At 41.2% G+C, this 26,733-nt stretch overlaps 1 protein-coding gene across 4 annotated transcripts in view; it reads right to left on the reverse strand.

Moving 5' to 3' along the window:
• Positions 1 to 4,282: 4,282 nt before the first annotated feature.
• The window catches only part of WWP1 (WW domain containing E3 ubiquitin protein ligase 1), a 238,101-nt gene continuing 215,650 nt past the window's right edge, over positions 4,283 to 26,733 (reverse strand). For all 4 annotated transcript variants that reach the window (XM_089679707.1, XM_089679708.1, XM_089679710.1 and 1 more), the window contains 9 exons: positions 25,886 to 25,974; positions 23,733 to 23,892; positions 20,540 to 20,673; positions 16,932 to 17,072; positions 13,079 to 13,199; positions 9,723 to 9,827; positions 6,224 to 6,320; positions 6,066 to 6,138; positions 4,283 to 5,259 (listed from right to left, as the gene is read on the reverse strand). In XM_089679707.1, coding sequence (XP_089535833.1) covers positions 5,160 to 5,259; positions 6,066 to 6,138; positions 6,224 to 6,320; positions 9,723 to 9,827; positions 13,079 to 13,199; positions 16,932 to 17,072; positions 20,540 to 20,673; positions 23,733 to 23,892; positions 25,886 to 25,974 — 1,020 coding nt within the window. In that variant the 3' untranslated portion in view covers positions 4,283 to 5,159. The remainder of the gene's footprint in view (positions 5,260 to 6,065; positions 6,139 to 6,223; positions 6,321 to 9,722; positions 9,828 to 13,078; positions 13,200 to 16,931; positions 17,073 to 20,539; positions 20,674 to 23,732; positions 23,893 to 25,885; positions 25,975 to 26,733) is intronic.

Here is a 26,733-nt window from a genome sequence, read left to right on the forward strand (position 1 = left end):
TATGTAAGCTGAAGTGGCAGTACTGACACGATGTATGAATATATAAATCTTTAAGAATGCCAACCAGAATTCATAGTGTATTAGGCCAGCCAAATATGATAATCAAGTAGTGTAGGGGTTAAATAGTAGAATGTGGTACTCATAGGGAAAAAAAGTCCTTTTCCAGCACACTTTAAAGTCTCTCTGACTGATGCAAACACCTCTACCAATGAAATAGCATTTTGGATTTAAAAAGGAGCTAGCCAAGATAAGTGTTACTGTTGTAGACATGTTTTTAATTGTTTATAGCCCAGAGCTGTAAGACTGGTCATGCTGAATAAGTAGAGTGTTAAGGACCTGGCACAAAAATGCATCCAGTGAATTGTCAGCTCAGTTGCTGATCAGTGGGAATGATAAAAAAAAAAAAAAAAAGCCATGCATATTACACCTTTAAAAACAAGTCAACCACAACTGCTTCAATACTTCCATTTACAAGGACAGGATCAACACCGTATCTGCAACCCATGTCTCAGAAGCTGTTAATCTGCAGGAGAGTGCTTGTCTGAGCAATCAGAGTAAATTGGTGATTGTAAAAAACCTCAGGTGTGTCTGGGCCAGCTCCTCTCACAGCAGACGGAGCAAAGGAGGAAACAGCCTGGAATCAAGTTATCCTCTGATTTTAGAGGCAAAAGACACTAGCACCGTCAGAAGGCACGCTGCAAGCAGCCCTCAGCACCATTAGTAGAATGTAAGCTGGGGCAGAAAGTAGAGCAGGACTGTCCTTCACATGTCTGGTACACCATGTCTGATTCTAAAGTGGTGCTAAGGCAATGTACAGTTGTGTTCAATATGGCAGATCAATCACTGTTTTTGGTATAAATGATATATCTGTTTGGCAAATAATTTACTAGTATGTGTAGTAGAGTAATAGAATCAGCAGCAAGCATGTCATGACTGTTGGTTTTCTGTGTACCTGAATCGTTAATTAAAAGGGGCGTGTTCAAATAGTGAGGTCATTCCGTCTGGAAAAAAAAAAAAAAACAGGTGGCCCTCATTGAAGGATGAAGGCAGCAAAATGTACATGCTGAGTATAGTGCATTTCTCTGAAAATGGGTAATTCGAGACATTGTTCATAAAAACAGAGTACTTTGATTAAAAAGCTGATTGGAGAGGGGGGGAAAAAAAAATATAAAGAAATGCAGAAACTGATAGAGTGCTCAGCTACAATGATCTCAACTGCTTTAAAATGGCAACCAAAACCAGAACGACATGGAAGAAACCGGAAAACTGCCATTTTAGCTATTCTTCAATCCATTTGAATGGTAAAGACTCAGCCAATTATCAGCTCCAGGGTGATCAAAGGTGGTCTAAAGTTGAGAGAAGACGCCTAGGTGACACCAAGCTAATTGTTACTTTCGGCAAGAAGCCCCCACAAAGCTCCATTGTTGAAAAAATAACATACGCTGAAGAGGTAACAATTTGACAAACAACACATTGACAAGCCTAAGAGAAATGATGCAAGTTTTTGCAGACTGATGAAAGCAAGATTATCTGCGGGCCCCTAGACCCAAACAGTTTGGCTTTAATTCAGTGTTTGGTGGTCGTCTGACACCGCACACTATGAAGACTGAAACATGGTGGCGCAAGCATCATAATATGGGGATGCTTCTCATACTATGATCCATGATCCCCAGTATACGATAAATAGGCCCAACACCAGTCTGAATACATCAAAATACTTGAAGAGGTCATGTTGCCTTATGGTTCCAGACCAACAAGAATAACATTATGGAGTGGCCAGCCCAATCCCCTGAACCTTACTCCAATATAAAACTTATAGGGCTGTTTCTGAGGTAAACCAAAGAAATGCAGAAGAGTTGTGGAATGTAGTACAATCGTCCTGGACTGGAATACCTGTTTCACAGGTGCCAGAAGTTGGTCAGCTCCATGTGAAATGAGGTATTCCAGTCCAGGACAATTATACTACATTTCACATGGAGCTGACCAACTTCTGGCACCTGTGAAACAGGTATTCCAGTCCAGGGCAATTATACTAGTTTCACAGGTGCAAGAAGTTGGTCAACTCCATGCAGCATAGATGTGAAGCAGTTCTCAGAAACAGTGCTTACAGTGGGGAAAATGATTTGATCAACTGCAGATTTTGTAAGTGTGCCCACTTACAAAGAAATGAAGGGTCTATAATGTTTTAGCATAGGTGTATTTTAAATAATAAACACAGAATATCAACCAAAAATCCAGAAAAAAACCACGATACAAATGTTATAAATTTAGTTCCAGTTCAGTGACTAAAATAAGTATTTGATCCCCAAGTAAAACATGATTTCATACTTGGTGGAGAAACCCTTCTGTGCAAACCTGGTAACCAACTACAAGAAACGTCTTCCCTCTGTGCTTGCCAACATCTCAGGAGGGATCTTGGTCCACTCTTCTTTAAAGATCTTCTCTAAATCCTTAATGTATGGAGGGAGCTTCGAGTTGCTAAGCGACAGCCAAGAAACCTTTTCTATAGGATTAAGGTCTGGAGATTGGCTAGACCCGCCATGACCTTAATATGTGTTTTCCTGAGCCACTGCTTTGTTGCCTTGGTGGTATGTTTTGGGTCATTGTCATGCTGGAAGACCCATCTTGTGTGTTCTGGCTGAGGGAAGAAGGTTCTCTTCCAAGATTTTACAATACATGGCCTCGTCCATAGGCCCCCCTGTGCGGCAAAGTCGGCCTGTACCTTTAGCAGGGAAACAGCCCTAAAGCATAGTGTTTCCACCTCCATGCTTGACTGTAGGGATGGTGTTCTTGGGGTCAGTCAGCATTTTTCCTTCTCCAAACATGGCAAGTCAAGTTGAGACCAAAATTGAGCTCCTTGGCATTATCTGACCACATCTAAATGATTTACAGAAGGGTTGGGAGAAAATGTTGTTCATTGGCAAACTTTGGGCAGGCCTGTATGTGTGCCTTTTTGAGGAGGGGAACCTTGCAGGTGCCTCAGGATTTCAATCCATGGTGGTGTATTGTGTTACCAATTGTTTGATCTCAAGGCGGTTAGGTCCACAGTCACCATTCACAAGCTCCTCCCCGTGTAGTTCTGGGCTGATTCCTTACTTTTCTCATGATTATCCTTAACCCATGAGCTCCAGACCGAGAGCAATTAATGCTTATTCTGTATTTCTTCCATTTGCAAATAATCGCTTCAACAGTTGTCTCCCTTCTCACCAAGCTTCTTCCTGATGGTCTTGTAGCCCATTCCAGCCTTGTGCAAGTCTACAACCTTGTCCCTGATGTTTTATCACAGCTCTTTGGTCTTGCCCATAATGATGATAGACCATTTGTAAGTGGTCAAACGTACAAAATCTGCAGGGGATCAAATAATAACTTGCGCTACTTTATACAACGAAATATTAGTTTAGTGTTTGAGTTTACAGACCCTGGTATTTTTTTTTTTTTTTTAACAGCCTAATATTCCTTTTTCTTCATTTTCCGTAAAGTAATATCAAACGTGAAACATTTTTCTTAATGTTTTGATTTGGATTAGACTGTACAATGTTCCCAATGCATTTGCGTGTATGAAAATAAAAGCTATTATATAAATTTTGAGCTTTTTAAAACACTGATATTTTTAACACAACTGCATTGGTCCAGGGTAAGAGGCAAGGCATTAGGTGGTCATGAAACCAGGACCAAATGGGTAGCAGGACCGGATCAAAGTTCCATGTGGTTCTTTGCAAGCAGGAGCAGCAGCCTATGGAAGTATTTAAAAGTTAAATACTTCCTGTGTACCTCAGAGGACAAGAAAGAAAACTTATATTGGTAGAAAACTTATATTGGTAAGTGGGCTAGGTTGTCAAAGGCTCAATTCACAAGCCTGATTTTTTTTTTTGCTCAGCTATTAAGTTTGATTATCTATCTTACATATTTCTAAAAGCTCAAGTCATAAAGGTGCATAACACTCTATTTATTTAATCTTCTTGTTAGCAGCGATGTTCTATCACACTATAAATGCACAATAAATTGAATACCCAGTCATGTGCAGATGAAATAAGTAAACGGGATTTGCTTTTCACATGAATGGATTTAAACTGGATATTCATATAAAGTGAACAGGACTTGAAGGAAATATTCTCACAATTTTAATTGTGTGAATATTTTAAATTATCCAAATATGTGAAAATCAAACTAGTTAAGCAAATCAGCTCAATAGTACCGCCTTGTATCACGCATACTAGAATGTTAGAAATATTTAACCACATTACTGACAGCTTTGTTAAAAACACACATACACAAAAACATGTTAGGTTAAAAATTTATTCATCTCGTTTTGAAAATTATGCAATGTACTTCGAATCTTCACACAAGACATTTTTCAGTCTTGATACTAAAAGCCTGCCTGTGGCAGCACACACTGATTGTTCTCTCTCTAATACTTTCAGCTTCAGGTGCCAATCACAGCACGCTGCTGAACAACGTGCCAATGATACCCCTGTATTAAAGGTTAAGAATCATAACAAAACTAACTATGCATGATGAGGCTCCAGTCTCTGCCTTGGCTACAATTTCACCATTCAGAAAAAAAAATAAAAAGATTTATTGGCTACCACACTGAAATAAATGAAACGGGCAGAACTGTGCAGATTCTGCCATCTTAAAAAGCCAGCAGCAGTTTTTTTTTGTTTTTTTTTCTTGTACATCTTATAGTTTTTGGCATTAGCCTTCAACAGCTCAGTTGGCAGCCATGCAACAAACATTTGAGGTCAAAGATGTTATATGGAACTTCCACCATTTGTGAACAGGATTTTACTATATAAAGCATGTCCAGGCCTCTTTAAATGGCTCTGTGATGTTCTGTATACATGAAACTCTATAAAACTAGAGTTCTCCATACATACACATAGATATATAAATTTTAAAATAAAGTCTTCAGTCAGCATTTAAAATTAAAGTTATTTTTTTTCTATTCAGTCATTTGAAGGGAAAATAAATAAAAATAGAAAAGGCTAAAGTGTTTTGCATATCTATGTGGAAGAACAGAAATATCTACGCATTAGTTTCAGAAAGATCACTGTACAGACTAAACAGCATATATACAATTTGAGTGTGCAATTTTACTTGGCTGGGCATTAAACAGATGTCCATAATAGCTCTTTTCTCTGCCGCATATGGCAGCGTTGTCATTCTTGGCCAAATCCCTCTGTTTCTTCAATGGCAAAAAGCAGCTTCTCTTTCAACTGTTCGTAGCTTTTGTATGGTGGTAAATCCAGACGATTGAAGCTGTGGAAGAAAGGTGTGTCATGAGGTGAGGATTATTCAGCTGCATTGCAGTACTCGGTGTGCCTGCTGCTGGGATGAAAGCAAGCTCCCACTGATCTACTGTCAGCCAGGCTGCTTCTAGTGCAACTCTGCTTGGAAAACCCTTCTGGGGTTCCATTACTTTTAGATGTAGTCATGAAAGCAGCAATCAGGAACCCTTGCCCTATACTGTGCATCTTTCTAAAGGGGTTTCCCTAAACTATGCAGTACCACAAAGGAGTTGATTTACTTAAGGCAAATAGACTGTGCACTTTGTGAGTGCAGTTACATTTTGCAAGGGCATTTGCTCCAGAACTTTGGATGATGGAAGTCAGAAGAGCTTCCCCTTGTTTACAATCGTGCAAGCAAAAATGCTGCTTTTTTTTTTTCCTTGCACGTGATTGGGTATTCTTTTGCAAGTGAAGCTTTACCTCATTAATTAAGCTCTGGAGCAAATACATTTATAAGAGTTTCACGATAAAAGAGAAGGTTGGCGATACAATTGGGAAACATTTTGAAACACAGTTGATTTTATAGAAGAACCCTGCCAACCATAATTTTACTTCCCTCTTTGCAGAGTTCAAGTGCACTTGCAAAGTGCAGTGTTTTTTGCCTATAGGCAAAGGCTCCTACTACATTCAGTCATAAGAAGTGATGGGATAGTTAGCAAGGCAAGAAGAAATGAGAACAGAAAGAGTGTGTGTATGAAGGGGAAGGGGAGATGGAGGAGTGGAGTGAAAGAGAACCATCATGTACATGTCAGTTGACATGATACATTTTACACCTACCATGTATGACTTCTAGGAAGCCAGGTTTCTTTACCGACTTTCTCAATGCAGAACTTCTGAGGGCCATTACTTCCTGCAATAACAATAAAAGTTTGCAATGATTATGCGTTTTCTGCACTTGCAATGCTTTTGGCAGTGCTGTAGCAATAGACAATTACCCATTAGTTCTGCAAATCCGCCAAGTGGTAATCTGCAGGTTCCAGTGACAAACTGCAGCAAACGCAGCCGGACTTCATTGTCCATCTCCTTCACAAACTGCAACAGAATAAAGGATAGCGAGTTGTACATTACAGATGGAATTGATGACAGCTGGTCTGTGTACATGCATTACTAACAGCTGGGAGTATGGGTGGTTCTCCAGGAGGGGTAAAGGTGGACACAGTTCAGTAATGTGCAGCCTTCACTTCCACTGGGAGAGATGAGGGCCTGGTTCTGATATCAGCAATAGTGAGGTGGAGAGGCTGTTAATGGAGGTATGGATACAAATACCTTGATAGGTATTAATGGTGGGGCTACAAATAACCAATGCTTCCTAGCACAGCTGATTCTACAACTGCCCTTACACAGACCATTGCACTTATGAATGTCAGTGTCCTGAGAGTTGCAGACAACACAATACAATGGTCCCACTTTCCTGAGTAACTGAAAAATGGTATCCAAAAAGTAGAAGATACTATAAGTTGCAATAGCACTCTTATGGGTGAGATTTACTAAAACTGGCTAGCATGTACAGCTGCACTACATTCTGAGTGCTCCAATCAGCTTCTAACTTCAGCTTGTTCAGTTAAGCTTTGACAATGAAAGCTGGAAGCGGATTTGTTTCTATATACAGTTGCACCAGATTTTACACTCCAGTTTTAGTAAATACCCCCCTATTTGGCAAGAGGCTGCAGTACAGACAACAAAGACAATCATTTTCTGCAATCTGCATTTCTGAGAGCATTATTTTTCTGCAGAGGAGGGAATATGAACACAAAGGTTACCCAGCCCATAGAATCACAGTCTCAGAAAGAGAGGCTCCTGCATTGTCAGGAAGCAAAACAAAAGCCCTGTGTAGCCATACACCCAACATAAGTGCCTGCATTCTACATTTTCAAGTCTGATCAGGGTGAACCTTTAATTACACAGTGACTTAGTGGTTAGTACTTCTTCGCTGCAGCACTAGGGCAAACCTGTTCACATCCCATCCAGGAAAGCAATGCGTAAATTGTTGGCATCATATAGACAGAGGGGTGGCGGTGGATGTGGTATACTTGGATTTTGCAAAAAAGTGTTTACCTTACACATGTGGGGAACTGTGTCAAAGTTTACAGGCTTGGAAAAATCTGTATGTAAATGGATAGAAAACTGGCTGAAAGATCGTATTCAGAGAGTAGTGGTTAATGATTCATACTATGAATGGTCTAGGGTTGTCAGTGGTGTACCCCAAGGTTCAGTGTTGGGACCCTTAGTTTTTAATATATTTATAAATGATATAGGGTCTGGGATTAAAAATCCCATTTCAGTCTTTGCAGATGACATCAAGCTGTGCAGTGGAATAACGTCCTTACAGGATGTCTCCAATTTACAAGCTGACCTCAATGCACTGTAATTGGGCAAGTATGTGGCAAATGAGGTTTAACCACTTGCCCTCCAGAGGATTCCCCCCCCCCCCCCGTCCTGACCAGGCCATTGTTTGCGTTATGGCGCTGCGTTACTTTGACAATTGCGCGGTCATGCAACGCTACACCAAATTAAATTTACGTTCTTTTTTTCCCCATTAATAGAGCTTTCTTTTGGTGGTATTTGATCACCTGTGCATTTTTAATTTTTTGCTAATTAAAAAAAAAAGAAAAAGAAAGACAATTTTTAGAAAAAAATATTTTTGCTTTTTTACTATTAAATATGTCCAGTAAAAAAAATTTTTAAAAAGTAAAATTTCGTCATAAATTTAGGCCAAAATTTATTCTGCTACGTCTTTGCTAAAATAAAAAATCCCAATACGTGTAAATTAATTGGTTTACGTGAAAGTTATAGCATTTACAAATGGCGGTATATATACTGGGATTTTAAATTTTTTTTTAATTTTTACTAGTAATGGTGGCGATCAGCAACTTATAGCAGGATTGCTGCAGGCATTCTGACACTGAGAGGAACTGACTTGCTGCCACGGACATCCCCAGTTACACTAATACAGTGACCAGTGCTAATAAAAAGCACTTACACTATACTAATGGCACTGGACAGGAAGGGGTTAACAGGTGGGGCGATCAAAGAGTTAACTGTGTGCTGTTCTATTGTGTGCTGTATTAGTGCTTTCAACTGTAACCACACTACTTTGTATGGCTCTGCTATGCAGAGCCATACAAAAGAGTGTGCAGGAGCTGACAGGGGAGAGAACTGTATTTATATACAGTTCTCTCCCTCCGTCGGTAATGCTCGGCGATCACTGAGTGCTGGCGAGTTATCACTGGCCAGGACCTGGTGATTGACAGCCGAGCCCACGAATAGTGGCGCGGGTAGGGCGAGCACGCGCCCCCTACCCGGAAATGCAAAATCACACATACATACATACATACATACATACATATATATACACATATACACACACACACACACACACGATTTTGCGCATCCCTGCTGCCCTGTAGCAGTGCATCTGCTAGAGGGCAGCGGGAGAGCGATTAATGTTGATAAATGTGAGGTTATGCACTTGGGGGGCTAAGAATATGCATACATCATACATACTAGGGGGAAGGGATGGAAGTACAACTGGGCAAATCAATGGTGGAGAAGGATCTGGGAGTTCTGATAGATCACAAGCTTAATAATGGCATGCAATGCCAAGCTGCGGTTTCTAAAGCGAGTAAAATCCTCCCTTGTATTAAAAGAGGTAAAGACTCCAGAGAGAGATATCATTTTACCCCTGTACAAATCAAAACTGAACTGCATATTCCAGATGAGGTCTTACTAATGGGCACCAATTCACAAAAAGAACATTGAGGAACTGGAAAGTACAGAGAAGGGCAACCAAACTGATAAGAGGCATGGAGGAGCTCAGCTATGAGGAAAGATTAGAGGAACTGAATTTATTCTCTCTTGAGAAGAGGAGATTAAGGGGGGATATGATCAACATGTATAAATACATCAGAGGTCCATATTGTGAACTTTGTGTAGAGCTATTCACCCTGAGGTCATCACAGAGGACAAGGGGGCACTCTTCACGTATTTGGAGATTAAATTTCTTTTCCTCCAGACGTAAAGGTTTCTTCACAGTAAGAGCTGTGAAAATGTGGAATAGACTCCCTCAAGAGTTGGTTCTGGCCAGCTCAGTGGATTGCTTTAAAAAAAAGGCCTGGATTCTTTCTTGGATACACAGAATATAACTGGATACTAACATTTATAGGTAAAGTTGATCCAGGGAATATCCGATTTCCCCTGCAGGAGCAAATTGGATCATGCTTTGCTGGGTTTTTTGTCTTCCTCTGAATCAACTGTGAATGTAGGATTATAACTTTTTTTTTTTTTTTTATGGCTGAACTTTTTTCAGCCAGACCAACTATGTAACTATATAAATACTTGTAATAAATAAATGATTACTACAGATCCATATGGATCTATTGATAAAATTATATCATAACATTTCAGCTAACATTTCAAAAGGAGAGTGTCAATTACCTGCCAGAACCAAATGATCTGCTTGCTGTTTCTTGTGTAATGGCGGTAAACTGTGTTCCGTTGCCAGTCTGACAGGTCCACTTCCTGCATCCCACAGAGCATCACCTATGAAGCAGACAGTGTTGTCAATATACAAAACGTCAGAACCCAAGTGCATTTCTGGCAAACACAATTTTTCTGTACTTACACAGTCTTTAAAGAAATAATACATATGTAAATGTTCATGTATTGTATTTTTTCTTTATGTCTTTGTATACACTTTAAATTGCATTTCTTACCTGTGGTGATTGGTCAGAGTACCAAAATCCCTATTCTATTCACAGGTATGAAGTTGTGGGTGCAGAAGCGATCCTACAATGACATCTAGTAAAAAGAATAGGCAAGGGCAGGACCTCCGCATACACACCTCATGCTAATTACCACTTTCTGGAAGATGAGGGTCTACTACAGTAAAAGACCAGACACCAATGACAACTTCATGTTCTAGTAATGGGGCCAGGAACAGTTTTACTGAACACAATGTTATGAAGACGTTCTAGTTCTGCCATTTCACTAGTGGCAGATGCCGGTACCACGAACCACTGAGAGCAACACATATATTACAGAAAACTCAAACAGGGCATCAAAGTAAAATTTCTTGTCTAATACAAGCAGTGGTTTAATTCCCCATGTACAATGCATTCACATGGTCATCCTGAACTTAGAGCACAAAAGGTTTTTTGAAACTGTATAAAAGTGTTTATTTTAGTTACTTGGCTCATGTTGAAGTCTGTAAAATCCCTCACATACAGAATGTAAAGATACAGATAGTTATATTAGCTGTTAGATTAAAAAGCATCAATGCACTGAAGAACAGTACTTTATCAAGGATTTGCAAAAAATATGACAGCATCCTACATAATTCCAACATCCATGTGTAGGACCGTGGACAACTGGGTATCACTCCTTCCTGGGGCTCCCCAACTTTCAGAACACCTGGAACTGCAATCTCACTTCATTGGAGGTTAATTCAAGACTGCTGGTTTTGTCAGCTATCCCGATCCTGTATAATTAACATTTCTGTCCATCCTCCTGTGTGCTGATCAGCACCTCCCCTACCAAAAATCAGGTTTGCCGCAAAAATATATGGTCAAACAGCTCAAGCACCATGATATCATATACATCACCTCCTTAAAGAAATCTGCATAAATGCCACAAAAAGAAGCCTGTTGTAGGTACCTAGTGAAACCTGAAGCACCTTATAAAACTCTCTGCATCACTGCTGAATCCCAAACTTCTGGTAAACAAAACTATGAGGGGTGGTCTCGCTTGCCCACAGGAATGTGCAGGGAAGCAGTAAGGGGTGGGACAAGCTTTGGTACCATCAGTAAGCATCAAAGCTTTGCCTGTCACAATAGTCTAGGATCTGCCAGGACTAGTTTGGGAGGCTGTTGCAGGTATGTGTATGCCCCTCCAGTTTTCAGCACTTTATACCTGCAGTAGTTTATTTTTTCAGTTTTGATGAAACTCCCTTTATGGAGAGACTACAGCGTTTCTGCTTTAAGTCCCAAAGCCAGTGGTTCATCTATGACCCCAAAAATACACTAGCTTCTTTGAACACAAACCAATAAAAATGTTATTATGTGCCTTTAAATATTATTTGTCAGGCAGTCCTGCATACCCTGGCTTATAGTAAAAAAAAAAAAAAAACAAAACAAAACAAAAAAAAACAGGCATACTTTTCTCCTGCAGGTGACTGAACACGGTCAAAGGCTTTGCTGAAAACCACATCCCAGTGTGACGCCCACCCCACATACCCCTGCCTACTCTGTGAGGCTCCAGTTTTATTTAGCAAGCAATAAGGAGATCACAGAGAAAGGGGAAAGGCACTTGTGTCCTGTACTGTACTCTGAGATATGGAATTTACTGGTATGACAAAATTACTATTATCTTAATCATACAGTACAGGACATATATTGATTTTTAAACCATGGGATATCTACAAGCAATAAATTGAAAGCTGGGCAACATAACAGCCAAAATTGCAGCAAAAGGCCCACAGAAAGAAAAAGGGGGAAACCGAACAGATAGACATCAGCAAGAGCACCTTGTAGCTAAAGCATGGATCAAACAACGGTCAAGAAAAGGTTTTTAACCACCTCCAGTCCGGACACTTTTACCCCCTTCCTGACCAGGCCAATTTTCAGCTTTCATTGCCAGTTGACCGTGGAATATTTAGTAGCAAGGAAATTTCCCAGATGGACTTATTGCACAAGTGGCAACCTATCACAGCACCATGCAATTCACTGAGCTCCTGAGAGAGACTCATTCTTTCACAAATGTTTATAGAAAAAGTCTGCATGCCTGAGTGCTTGCTTTTATACACCTGAATCCAATGATTTGGAGGGGTGTTCAAATACTTTTTTTTGGCAATATAGTGTAAGTACCCCTTTGTAAATGTAAGCTGCAAGTAGGTTTAAGGGAAAAAAAATGCGTAACATAGAAAAAACAGCAGAGAAAGAACAGCAATAGAGCTGCTTTTTGTACCAAAAAAAAAAAAAAGAGTGAAAAAAAAGGCCAGGACATTTTTGCCTAACGTGGAGCAAATGTTAATAGACGTCCTCTTTTTGTTAATGGTACAAGATCAACTTTTAATGTAAAGAATAGAAATACATTTTTTCTGCAACAGGAGAAGACACTACCAAAAAACTAGAGCCTCACAGAATGGTCAAGGTTACATGAGTACATCGGGGGGGAGGGGGAGGAGTGGAGCTTCCAAGAGAGCTGAGGGTTGCGGCCTAAAAACTCCTGTGCCCTGTACTGTACAAACAAGATAAAACTACTTAACCTCTTCCCACCAGAGGTACCCATATATGTGGCCTTTACATGTTGAGAGGCAACATGTAAACACAGTTACCGCAAGGGACTGGAAAGTTCCTGGTACTTGCGATTGGTAGCTTTCCGATCATCTGACCACTGTGACAGCCAATCACAGCAGGAACATGACCCAAATGCCCACTTCTGTATTCTGGCATTTAGAAGCTGTTAAAGGGTTTGGAGGTAATGGTGGGAAGGGATTAAAAATGCACACCAACACATATTGTTGAGTTAGTACACTCTGTGTTCCGGTCATATTTTTGAAAATCCATCTTAAGACATGTCTGTTTTAATGAGCACTGAGCAAAAGTTTCAGATTTAGAGCAAATCCCATCACTGGTTCAGGGGCCCTGAAATTACTGAGGATCCCAAACTAATAATGTGGATTGACGTTGCAAATCGAAATTAGAAAAAAATAATGAAAGTGCGTTGACATTATACAATCCAGGCCCCAGTAACATAAGTATATATTTAAATATGTACATTTGTACAAGTCGAACCTCTAACTCTTTTTCATCAAAATACTGTAGCCACTGCAGAGGGACAACTGCATTAAAGCCATCCAGAAATGCTTTGGTTTGTTCTTCTACCCCTCGCGAAAATCTCCATTCGGCCATGAGCCTATGAGAAGGATGAAGCAGGATCAGTAAGTACATTGGGAGAGATTTCTCAATTTACCACAGCAAGGGAGAATAAAACAGGAGCAGAAACAGATTGATTGACTGTCAAATCACAACTTGTATAGCAAAGTTCGCACTGTACCAATATAAAAATGTGCCCAACTGTTTGCTACAGATGTTTAACTGTCACAGTCTGGTGTCCATGAGCTCACTTGCATCATTTGTCAACACTTCTAAACTGGGTGCATTTACAGATCCATAGCTTGCATGAGGCCACAGTTTTAATTGTATGCGGATGTTCAGCCATCCACTCATTAAAATGGATTATTCTATGGCCACAGGCAAGGAACACATCATGGCTGCTACACCACTAAAATAATAGCTTAATGTCAAATGTTTATATTCCAGTTAGCAATATCAACTTTAACCAGCAGAGCCCTGTAAAAAGACATGATGCATACTTACCTTTCCAGCAAATGAAATCATTGCCATCTCTTGTACAGCTTCAGGCACTGCCGCTATCCAAAACTTCTAGATGTCTGAGTTAGCATGTCCCTCGCTGGGCAATGTGGTTCCATCACCTGACCCTGTAGTAACATAGCAGGCATTGGGGGGACACCGCAGCACCAAGTCAGAGACCAGGTATTTGACCACTTGGAAGTGTGGATAGCGTTGGCTGGATGGAGCAGTTTAAGATTTCACTTGCTGACCACAATAAAGGTAAGTAAGCACCATGTTCCTTTACAGTGGCCCTGGTGCTTGACATTACCGCTAACAGGGTCACTTACTATGTCAATGCACCAAAATAAAAATTCAGTATAGAGACCACGGATTTCAGTTTTTCCCCCAAAGGAGCTTAAAATCTAACTTCCTAACCACAGTTGCACATGCACATCAGAATCTGATCGCAAACCAGTTAACCTACCAGTATGCTTTTTGGTTGAAACTGGGTATCAGAGCAGCTTGAACAAATACACACAAACATGGCAGTTAGAGATGTACAGGTAAGCTGCAAACTGTGACATTAATTCTATTAGCACAGCTATTGCATCTTCTAACAATAACAATATGAGGAACACTCCGAGTTCTTCTACAAGAATAAGGGACATTTTGTACAGCTAACAGCTTGAATGTAAAGAGAAAGATTTGTCTAGTGTAATAGTGGGCAGGTCTGAAAAGCAACTACAGATTCAGCAGAAATCTGAGATAACCGTTTACCACCCATCAGTAACGCAGTAACCAGTAAAGCCTAGTACACACGAGAATAACAGACGAAAAAAAAATACCGCTTTCTGAGCGATCGTCTGATAATCTGATTGTTAGTACACAACTTTCCAGAGCCGATCACGACAGTTCAAGTACAATAATCTGAAGGGACATGCACAAATGTTTTTCTCATTCGACAACAGAACGATTTTCATTTAATCAGTACAGTATTTGTCTGTAAAAAAACTGACCGAGTGACCAAGGCTGTGCATGCTTAGAAACAAAAGAATACATTATATCATTGCAGGAAGTTATATTCTTACAAGAATTTTCATAACTTTAGTAACCTATTCCTTTTTGATACGAGACGAGCGTGCAAAATAAAAAAACAAACAAAAAACGGACGATCATTCGTCCAATATTCTCATTGTGTGTACTAGGCATAGGAGTGCAGACTGCATCCACCATCAAGGATTATAAACAAAAAACTTTGGGTTTTGCAGTGAATTCTGCCACCAACTCCTGTCCCTGTTAAAGTGCTGTGTTAGTGAGGTACTAGGGCAGGCTCCCATTACAGGACCAGTGTAAGCCTGTCTGCAGAGATAACCTGAACCTTCCCCTATCTATCTGCTATGCAGAGCTGCAGTGTAAAATCCAATCACTGGTTAGCATGCTGCTCACCACAAGATCCATAAGAAATAAACTGCTATACATTCAATATATACACTTTGATAAAAGTAACTTGCTACTAGTTTGAAGCTTCAAGAAATATTTTGCCCTACAATTTAGAAGCCTGTATTTACCTTTCACTATATATAGTGAGCAAATGTGTGATCAGTATGACCATGTGATCTCCAGAAAAGGGAGTATAAAGCTGGCTCTACACAAATTCCCAAAGAAGCACTGAAATTCAATTAGTCGGTGGCCCTGTTGGCACCACCCTGCATGAAATCCTTCAGCGGAAAAATCTAAGGAGCCGGGTGGAAAATTGTCAGTTGAACAACCAGTGTATAGGTATTCTGACAGCTTGCTCCGACAGAATGGAAGGGGCGAAAATCATGGAACTACACTCTTATAGTTACATAATCCACAAGTGATAGTCCTTTATTCTGCATAACTAAAGGTGTCAATAGTTGTCAATTCACTGGGGTAGAAATGTGGCATTATATGTGATAAACGGATAGTAGGGGAAATAAACTTTTTTTCAGTTACATGTCCAAGTGATCAGTTTAACGTAAGAACCTGTAATCAATATGTCCATGTTTTTAAGACTAGTTTATACATACATCACAACCTAAACTGACCCAGCGCCGCACTGTGTTTCACTGTGTATATGCAAAATAAATTATAAATACTCAGTAATATATACATAAGAAAAGTCCACGTGTAATTCCAATGTAAAAGCAATGAATATATAAGAAAGTCCATGTTTCTAAAAAAAAAAAAACACTCTCCTCTGGATCTGTAACGCCATGTATGATTTCCACCGATCAAGTGCTTTCCATACAAAACGCCATAATTAATAAAATTTCATTTATACAATCTCACTCCCATTTAATTGTGCACTGCTAGCTGGTGCACAACAGACAAACCGCATGTGTAATAATTCAGACCACCATATGGGACATCATCATTAGAGGCTGCAGCTTGTGGATGGATAGTAGACTACTGTCCCCTTAAGGTTACAGACCTCATGGTTACAAATACAGATACCTCCAGTACTTGCTTACACCAAGTCTGTACAAACGTCCTGCATTACTAGCCCTGCCCCTTACACGTTACAACACGAGTGTGGCTTCTTTATGCTTGTGGTGTAAAGCATAAGGAGCAGAGCCGGTGACGCAGGACATTTGTACAGACTTGGTGGAAGTACAGGAGGTATATTTTAGTGCTTCACCTCGGATATAAAGCAAGTGCACTTGCAATTCACAGTATATTTACTTTTTGTAAATCAACCCCATGGTGTGTACATTACAAGGAATTGAGGGGTCAAGTAATTTTTGGTGGAGCACATGTGTACTTTCTTTTATATTTTTTTACAAGGGAACTACACATCGACTTTTCTTATGTGTGTGTTCATGTATTACTAAATGTTTATAATTTATTTTGCATACACACAGTGAAACAAAAGAGTGGTGCTGGGTCAACGTAGGTTGTGTTATTGTAGTATATTTAAGTGGGTGGTACACTTATAGACCCCGGCAGCCACACAATTTTTTATTTTTTTATTGATTTTTTTTTTTTCATCCAAATCATACACAGGTGTGCCCAAGGGGTTTTTTTACATTTTAATTTACTTTATACATATGATTTGTAGTTATATGCAGGCTATGCTTACTACTTAAAGTAACTGTAGAGCATAATCATTGTGCAGTACTACTGTCTCCCTGCAAGTCTACCAGTCATGCCTACAGATAACTATTAAAGGCAGAATCTACAAATTTGTATGACAAGATGTCAGTTACACAATGAAACACACTTATTTTCCCTTCAGTATGTATTAAGCTCATCTGTATGGTGGTCTTACCCAATGTATTCTTCCTTGTTCTCCTCAGTAACAAGCATGTTGGATCCTTCAGGCTTGAGGTCATGGGATGTGACTTTTCCAAGTATCTCCATGTCAACAGAAAAGTACATCTCCAAGTTACATTCTTCAATGTTATTGTCTCTGGAAAAAGACACCACAAGCAAAACATCCATGAAATATTTATAAACACATAATTAGTATGTACTTATAAATACACTAAAGAAATAATAAAAACTATTTTTCCTCAAAAGACATAATAAAGAGTATCTAAACACAAGAAAAAACACAATATATTGCAACTTACCAGTCTTCAGCTTTGGTGTTTGGCTTTCATTTTTTGTTCACTTTTTTACCTTAATCTTCACCTGGTGATCCTGCCAGTAACACATTTCCTGTCTTGTATCTATGAAGGAGCAGCATTGTCACATCAGGACAGAAAATGTGTTAGGACTAGAGAACAACTCCCCGTAACATGGGGAAGTGTTCTGCAGTCCACAGGGAACAATGTTTACTGATAACAGTGCAGCAGAGGCAGAGAACTTAACTCACTGGATTTCTGGCAGGATCAACAGGTTTTTTTTCCAGGTATCAAACAGATCTAACAAAACACTTTCAATGGATAAGATTAACATGCCAAAGGGGAGCACATTAAGAGAGATTTCATAGTTAGGATGTACATATACTTTAACAATCAGTATTATTTATATATATATATATAAAATATATTGCAGTTTATCAACTGGTGGCTGTATTCCTTTTTTTTGGGCTTTTTTCCCCTGCGTTTTCACCTGGTGATCTGGCCAGTAACACACCTCCTGAATTAGAGTGCCCTCACATTCTGGATGAAAAGGCACAGAGGAGGCACATTTGGACAGCAGCATTGTCAGTTTGGAGGGAGGGAGTGTTCGATGTACTAGCAGGTTTAGATGCACAAACAAATTGAAGCCAATCTCCAGCTCACACTTTATAAGCAGCAACAGATTTTTTTTTTTTGGGATACAGGTTTTACATAAATAAAAGCTAATCACTGTAAGCACCAATCAGTAGTTAAATGGTTTGTCTCACCCATCTAATTTCCTACATTTGCAAGAGAGCTTGTTTTTCTGAAAAAGAACAGACTTACTGGCCAGATCACCAGTGAAAATAAGGAAAAAAAGCCTAAACAAGAAAGCTAATGCAGTTACCACATCTAAGAATTGGTAAGCTGCAATATGTTGTTTACTTTTGGGTTTAAAATACAGTGTGTACGTCGATTTGGGAACATTATTCTACCTCTGATGCTTTGCAGGCCAGAGTGTCCTCAGATACTGTTCCACTTGATACCTAACCTCTTAACTCTCTGTACCCCTATACCCTGCTGTTGTGGGGGGCCCACTCTTGGCGTAGGTTTTGGTTTCTTTTCATAGTATATCCCTTCACAGAATGTGTTATCCAGCATTAAGCAAAGCTTCTCCACTCCTGTACCCTCACCCTCTGGCTTTTTTTCTCTTTATTTCCTTCCCTCCATTTTTCCTTCTGTTTTTTTTTTCTTCTTCCTCTTTATGATGGCCTCCCAAATTGGACTTGTGGTTTTATATCTAAGAAATCTTTTTAGATGTTTTTAAAGAATTGTTTCTACTATGACATTTTTTATTATTGCTAAATTAGTCAAATAAAAATATATTCAACATAAACTACAATGTGTACTTCATGCAAGATGGTCTACATCATTTGCTGACTAAGTCTTATTCCTATCAGTCTACTTACCGTATTTGCCGGCGTATAAGACGACTGGGCATATAAAACGACCCCCTACTTTTCCTGTTAAAATATAGGGTTTGAGCTATACTCGCCGTATAAGACTACCCCTCTTCCAACGCGCCCCATCATTGGTGTCAGTGGGGAGGAGGAATAGTGCCCCATCGTTGGTGTCAGTGGGGAGGAGGAATAGTGCCCCATCGTTGGTGTCAGTGGGGAGGAGGAATAGTGCCCCATCGTTGGTGTCAGTGGGGAGGAGGAATAGTGCCCCATCGTTGGTGTCAGTGGGGAGGAGGAATAGTGCCCCATCGTTGGTGTCAGTGGGGAGGAGGAATAGTGCCCCATCGTTGGTGTCAGTGGGGAGGAGGAATAGTGCCCCATCGTTGGTGTCAGTGGGGAGGAGGAATAGTGCCCCATCGTTGGTGTCAGTGGGGAGGAGGAATAGTGCCCCATCGTTGGTGTCAGTGGGGGAGGAATAGTGCCCCATCGTTGGTGTCAGTGGGGGAGGAATAGTGCCCCATCGTTGGTGTCAGTGGGGGAGGAATAGTGCCCCATCGTTGGTGTCAGTGGGGGAGGAATAGTGCCCCATCGTTGGTGTCAGTGGGGGAGGAATAGTGCCTCATCGTTGGTGTCAGTGGGGGAGGAACAGTACCTCATCGTTGGTGTCAGTGGGGGAGGAACAGTACCTCATCGTTGGTGTCAGTGGGGGAGGAACAGTACCTCATCGTTGGTGTCAGTGGGGGAGGAACAGTACCTCATCGTTGGTGTCAGTGGGGGAGGAACAGTACCTCATCGTTGGTGTCAGTGGGGGAGGAACAGTACCTCATCGTTGGTGTCAGTGTGGAGGAGGAATAGTGCCCCATCATTGGTGTCAGTGTGGAGGAGGAATAGTGCCCCATCGTTAGTGTCAGTGGGGGAGAGGAGCAACTGCTCCTTCTTTCAGTTCGGCCGCTTGATTTTCGCGGGGCCGTTCGGCTCCGCCTACTCGCCGGTGATTGGTCGCCTGTGTGCCTTTCCAGTGCTGGCGCCCAATCACCGGTGAGGAGGCGGAGCCGAGCGGGCGGCGGGACCATCGAGCGGCCGAACTGAAAGAAGGAGCAGCCGCGCTTCCTGGACCGGATCGTCGTGGGACCGGAGCCAGGTAAGGTACAGCAGCCCCTCTGCCCACCCCTGTACTTGGTGTGCGTTGGAGGAGGACGGGGGGCGGCGCCGCCCCTCGAAAAACTGCTGCCCTGACACCGGCTCGCCGTATACAGGCGTATAAGACGATCCCCGACTTTTCAAAAGATTTTCACGGGTTGAAAAGTCGTGTTATACGCCGGCAAATACGGTATGTCAACTCGCTGGTTAGCTGAATACAATTGCAGCATATGCAGTTCTCTCTTCCTAGGAGGAGGTGGAATATATTAAATGAAGCTGAAATATACTTAGTTTTAGTTCCCCTATACAGTTCCTAGTGCCTGTTGTCACGGCTGACTGTATGAAATTCACTATTTGCAACAACTGCTTAGGAATGAACTGAGCCACCAAAACGTAATCATTCTAAACAGCAATTCAACATATAACAGAAATAGTGCAAACCTCTTCAACTATGATCATTCTCCAATGAGCACAATTAGGAATGTTGCTGATCTGGGTGGTCCCCTAGCTATTGCATACCTGTCATTTTTCACCACCCTTATCTAATTTATTTAAAGCATCCATCATCCCTCCAAATCTGCAAGTGTTAGAATTTGGTGGAGCAGATGTTACATTACAGCATTCTGACACATTAGCACAACTATTTCATTGCTGTGATCAATGCTTTAATCAAGCAACCCAAGTGCTTTTTATGACATTTGTAAAGCAGTTAAAACACAAATTACACTTACCGGATCCATATTAGTGAGTTATAGAATTCAGGATCAATAGACTCCAAGTCTTTGATGGTGAGTTTTTTGCTCAACATGCGCTTGTAGAATGGTAGAGAAAAGCCGGTATCAATAAATTTACCGTGGAATAAAGCCTGGAAAGGAAAATACTGAGTGGTCACCTCTACTTACACATATGGAGCCATGGGTTTTCTAACAAACTAAAATGGGAGTATACATGTACCAACAATTGCTGGTTCTGCAGACGCCAGCTGCATTTTGGTATGTGTAGCGCTGTAAAAACACAACTGTAAAAACACAAATAAGAGAGCGCACTGGCCTAGTGCATTATACTTAGTGAATTTTATTAAATGCGGATAAAAATTATACTCGCTTTTTATACCAAAAAAAGGCTCATTGGGTAAGAGCAATGGAAGATTTACCCTGATGGAGGGATCCAATCCTTTTGACTCTGAAGAAGAGGGTTTTCCTTAACCACTTGCCGACCGCGCATAGCCGAATGACGGCTTCACCGCGGCCGGCCAGTTCTGAGTGGACGTCATATGACGTCCTCCCAGAACGCGCTCTCCTGCGCGCCCCAGGGGGCGCGCACCCGGCGATCTCCGGGTTCTACGGACACAGCTGATCACGAGATGTGGTGAAAGGCCGATCCCACCGGCCTTTTACCACGTGATCAGCGGTGTCCAATGACACGCTGATCACAGGAAAATGCAAGTGCCGGTTCTCGGCTGCACTTTCCTCACGCTATCAGATCGTGAGGAAAGTACTGCCGAGAACCGGCAGTTGTCAGAGCGGGGATCGGCACCGATCATCAGGGCACTGATGATCAGTGCCCTGATGATCGGTGCCCAGCAGTGACCCCCGCAAGTTCCGATCAGCTGTGCGCCCACTAGCCCCGCCCACCCATTCCCAGCAGTGCCCCCACCTGTGCCCAGCAGTGCCCCCACCTGTGCCACTCTGCAGTGCCACCTACCTGTGCCCAGCAGTGCCACCTACATGTGCCCAGCAGTGCCACCCACCTGTGCCCACCCACCTGTGCCCACCAGTGCCACCCACCTGTGCCCACCAGTGCCACCCACCTGTGCCCACCCACCAGTGCCGTCCACCAGTGCCACCCACCAGTGCCACCCACCAGTGCTGCCAGTCAGTGCCACCAGTCAGTGCCACCAGTCAGTGCCCAGGGGTTGTGCCAGTCAGTGCCGCCAGTCAGTGCCCAGAAGTGATGCCAGTCAGTGCCGTCTATCAGTACCCATCATCAGTGTCACCTATCAGTGCCGCCTATCAGTGCTGCATATCAGTGCCGCCTATCCGTGACCCCTAATTAGTGCTGTCTATCAGTGCCGCCTATCCGTGCCACCTCATTAGTACTGCCTATCAGTGCCCTTTAGTGCTGCCTATCAGTGCCCATCAGTGCCGCCTATCAGTGCCCATCAGTGCCGCCTATCAGTGCCCATCAGTGCCGCCTATCAGTGCCCATCAGTGCCGCCTATCAGTGCCCATCAGTGCCGCCTATCAGTGCCCATCAGTGCCGCCTATCAGTGCCCATCAGTGCCGCCTATCAGTGCCCATCAGTGCCGCCTATCAGTGCCCATCAGTGCCGCCTCATCAACGCAAATCAGTGAAGGAGAAAAAATACCTGTTTGAAAAATTTTATAAAAGAAACAAATAAACTTTTTTTTTTTTTCAAATTTTTTGCACTTTTTTTAATTTATAGCGCAAAAAGTAAAGCGCCCAGTGGCGATTAAATACCACCAAAAGAAAGCTCTATTTGTGAGAAAAAAATGATCAAAATTTCATATGGGTACAATGTTGCATGACCGCGCAATTGTCAATCAAAGTGCGGCAGCGCTGAAAGCTGAAAATTGGCCTGGTAAGGAAGGGGGTATAAGTGCCCGGTAGGCAAGTGGTTAAAGCACGTCAGCCATGTTCTGGGTTCTTGGATGACACCAACTTGGTGTTGGAAGGTCCATCAGGTCTATACCAACACTGTGTCGTCACTTGATATGCAAGCTTTTATACATTGTGAGTATAACTTTTATCAGCACTTAATAAAACTCACTAATGCACTAGGCCAATGAGCTCCCTTATTTGTGTTTTTACAGTTGTATTTTAGAGAAGCAAGGACATTGTATAGCACCAGTTAGGAGAGCAGACTTTGCTCCCCCACACCTATGCACAGGAATATTTGTCATTTTGCAACTGTTTTAGTGTGTGTAGCGCTATCTGTTCAACAGTAGTCAGTCTAACGCCCAGTTTCTGTCAAACGATCCTTTACCATATTCATTCAGCTGTAGTGCTGATCTGTGTATTCTGAAGGGGTGGGGTCCCTGCTGTCAGAAAGCAATAGCGGGGAGATCCCTGCATCCACAGTTATCAGAGCAAGCCCCATGTTAACTTTTACTTTAAAAAACAAACAATTACCAGTGAAATCTGACTGATTACTATGCAACAGCCCCACCTTCCATTGCTCTAGTATCTATAAGTCATCCCATACTCGAATATCATTATATAGCATCACTGAAATGCAGAGGGTGGAGGAAAACTATACTTTACTATTCATGGCTGAATAACCAAATATGTAGACATATTAAAGAAGACGATTACCCCTATATAAAACTGTTAAAGTACAGAAATTTAAAGCATTGGGATTCAGGCTGTTCAGTGTTCATTAACATTTTATAAGAAAGTACATTACAAAAAAAAAAAAAAAAAGAAAAACTTGACACCACTTTAAAGGGTAACTGTGGGTCTGTAAGACAATTTTCTGCATAAAAACAGTGTAAGGGCTCTTTCACACGGGGATTCCATATATATGTTTTTCATCTGTCTGTTTACAGATGAAAAACGGACATCCATGTATTTCTACGGAGTAGCGGATATAAACGGATGATCTGTTTACATCCATTAATGTCCGCATCCGTTAACATCTGTTTTTTTAACAAAAGAAAACCCTATTTTTCTTCTGTTAAAAAACCCGGAACGGACGAAAAACAGATGAAAATGGATGTAAATGGCCAAACGGAGGAAAAACGGATATAAACTGATGAAAAACGGATGTGAACTGCTCCGTTTTTTTCTTGGAAAAAACGTGACTGAACTGATGAAAAAATTGGAATGACCATGTGAAAGGACCCTAAAGCTTATTTTCTACACCACAGTCTGACAATACCACATCCGGAAAGTGAGAACTCACCATAGCAATGAAGCGTCCGATGAAGCAGAAATATGACAGGTGATCAGGGTTAATGGTAGAAGCTGGGTTAATCTGTAGACAATAATTGCTTTTGCCGGCATATTCAAACAAACAGTACATTGGATTGAGCACTTCATGAGAGAGTAGGAAGAACCATTCTCTGAAAGGAGGAAAGAAAAGAATGAATGTATTTCAGTTGTAGAAGCACTGATGATCTAAACAACGTGCACTAGGATTACATGCATGCACTGGATGCCTTGAGCGGCCCATTATGCTTTTGCTGGGGGTCCCATGCGTTTTTGTGCCTCTCCCTCCAGGCAAACCTGCCCTTAATCTATCCACTGCCATATTATGTGTTCCAACTTGGGACACTCTGAAAATTATAGAGTTAGGGGGTCATGTCAAATTGGAGAGATTTCCTTTCACTTCATTGTACTTGAGATAAAACACCACATTGGAGGTGATCTCTTCAAACTGGGGGGAAATCAGATTGGTCACCAGAACAGGTAACCCCATAGAAGATTTGCCCTCACCTTCTGTTCAGGTGACAAATCCCTTTCTTGGAATATATCACAGGACATTGGAGACTACTGGGTTATGTTTCACCTCCAAGTGATTGTACAAAATGTAAAATATGGCAAAAACCAACAACAACCAACACACAGCATAATGCCTCTTATTCCCAGCATCACCATTTTTCTGTAAGAAATATCAGAGGTAAACCAGAGGGGATGGCCCAGTGTTCTGTGATCCAAGTAGGGATTTTTTCAGGCAAGTAAAAATTTCCATTTTCTTAATCATAAATCAAAGGATACAAGAGAGTGAATTCTTATTGGAATGTCCAAAAGCAATCTTCTGGGGGTTGGCAAACAAAGGCTAACAGGCCAATGTGATCTTCTTAAAGGAAAATTGGATTATGTAAATAATAAATGCACATTTTTTTTATTTTTATTTTTTTTAAGGAGCCTGCAGGACATTACACCTGCAATTAGCAGAAACAAAACAAACTTTGCACACCTTTTGTTTTTAGCACCTGGAAAGCATTTAAAATGAAAGATCAACTGGGATTTTAAGCCCCATACACACTCACCAGCCACTTGATTAGGTACACCTTGCTAGTGCCAAAAAAAATATATCCCCACACACCAGTATGTGATCTCCTGCAGCCTAAACCGTTGATACAAAGCAGGATGGATCCATGTTCATGATGTTTACGCCAAATTATGACCCTACCATCTGAATGTTACAGCAACCAGTCTGCCCATTCTCCTCTGACATCAACAAGGCATTTCCATTCACACAATTGTCACTCACTGGATATTTTCTCTTTTTCGGACCATTCTCTGTAAACCCTAGAGATGGTTGTGCGTGAAAATCCTGGTTAATCAGCAGTTTTTGAAATACTCAGGCCAGCCCGTCTGGCACCAACAACCATGCAACATTGAAAGTCACTTAAATCCTTTTTCTTCCCCATTCAGATGCTCAGTTTGAACTTCAGCAAGCCGTCTTCACCATGTGTGCATGCCTAAATGCATTGAGTTGCTGCCATATGATTGGCTGACTAGCAATTTGTGTTACCAACCAATTGAACAGATGTACCTAATGAAGTGGACGTTAAGTGTATTTGGCCATGACATAGTACATAACAATCCAATAACATTATAAAGTTTAATTCTATCACAATAACATATCACCACTTTATTATCTGCTTTGGTGAACTAGGTATACTGAATACACAGCAATATGACAATCCAACAAAATAAGCTTTCAGTAGTTTGCAGTGTTGTGCATAGAGATTTTAGGTTCATAAATTCTGTATCAAAAAATACAAAGTGTTTGAAGCATAAAATCTATTGGACGTCACTGTACACTGTCAAGAGAATATCTGTCCGGGTGCTCTGCAGCAAAGTAGCAAAAGCAGATAAAACTAAAGTAGCAGTCACCCACGGGTCTTGAGCAGGAGTATGTGTACAAAAAAAGGACGTTTATTCTGTCTGTTTCGATGTCCTTCTTGGTCAAGGCTGGAGGACCTCCAAGTACATTGGACATCCGCCCCTCTCCAGTTTTTTGAATGGATTCCACCAACAAGTGTTTACTGAATCCCCAGGAAAGTGAAAATGATTTTAAAGTAAAGACACAAGGAAAAGGATTACCTGGCCAAGCCTCCATAATCCAAGCCTTCTTCCCCTCTGAACATCACATACAATCGTCTTCTTAAATCATAAGGCTTCAATGCCATAATCTATATAACGGAAGAGGGGGAAAAAAAAACAAAAAAAAAAACTGTGGACTAAGCTTTTTCCATTGTATGTTCACATTCTTACAGTAGTCTTGTAATCACACATTGAAGTATTTGTCAATATGAATTTTTTTTTTTATTGGTAAGATTACACCAAGGTAATTAAAGGAAGCCTTCTATTAAAGCCATCATCTGCCACAGCCAAGGCACCACTGTCTGCATCCTGTGAGTGGCGCTAGGTCCAGGGAAGGGCACTTCTCTACAGCCCTTCATTTTATTGCGCAATGCTAAGAGGAGTGAAGCAATAAGAGGCTCAGCAATGGCCAGAAATTAAGCATAAAAAACTCCCACTTTTCTGTGCCCTTAAGGCATATCTAAACCTAAAACCAAAATGTAATATACTACAGCTTATTGGTCTTTAAATGTGTAGGTTGCAATAGTTCTCTTTTCCCAGGTTAAGAACATTTTTAGCAAGTACAGAAAATTCCTGTTGATCTTGCCAGAAATGCACTATTTGTCACTTCCTGAGGGATAACAAGAAGGAACATAAATCACCTTTTTTATGTAAAACTACTACAGTCTGTGTGACCTCCTTCCATAGATATAGTGGAAAAATGAGTGTAGAAGGAACATTACGTGTGCTATTTGTAATATTACCAGGCTGAAAATAAAAGGAGAAAAAGCCTGAAAAAAAAGAAAACAAATGTAGCCACAACATCTAAGGACTGGTAAGCTTCAACATGTTACAATTTGTATTTTGGG

This window comes from Staurois parvus, unplaced genomic scaffold (assembly GCF_062004578.1).
Source record: "Staurois parvus isolate SC_StPar_1 unplaced genomic scaffold, SC_StPar_1.0 ptg000230l, whole genome shotgun sequence".
NCBI classification, from domain to species: domain Eukaryota; kingdom Metazoa; phylum Chordata; class Amphibia; order Anura; family Ranidae; genus Staurois; species Staurois parvus.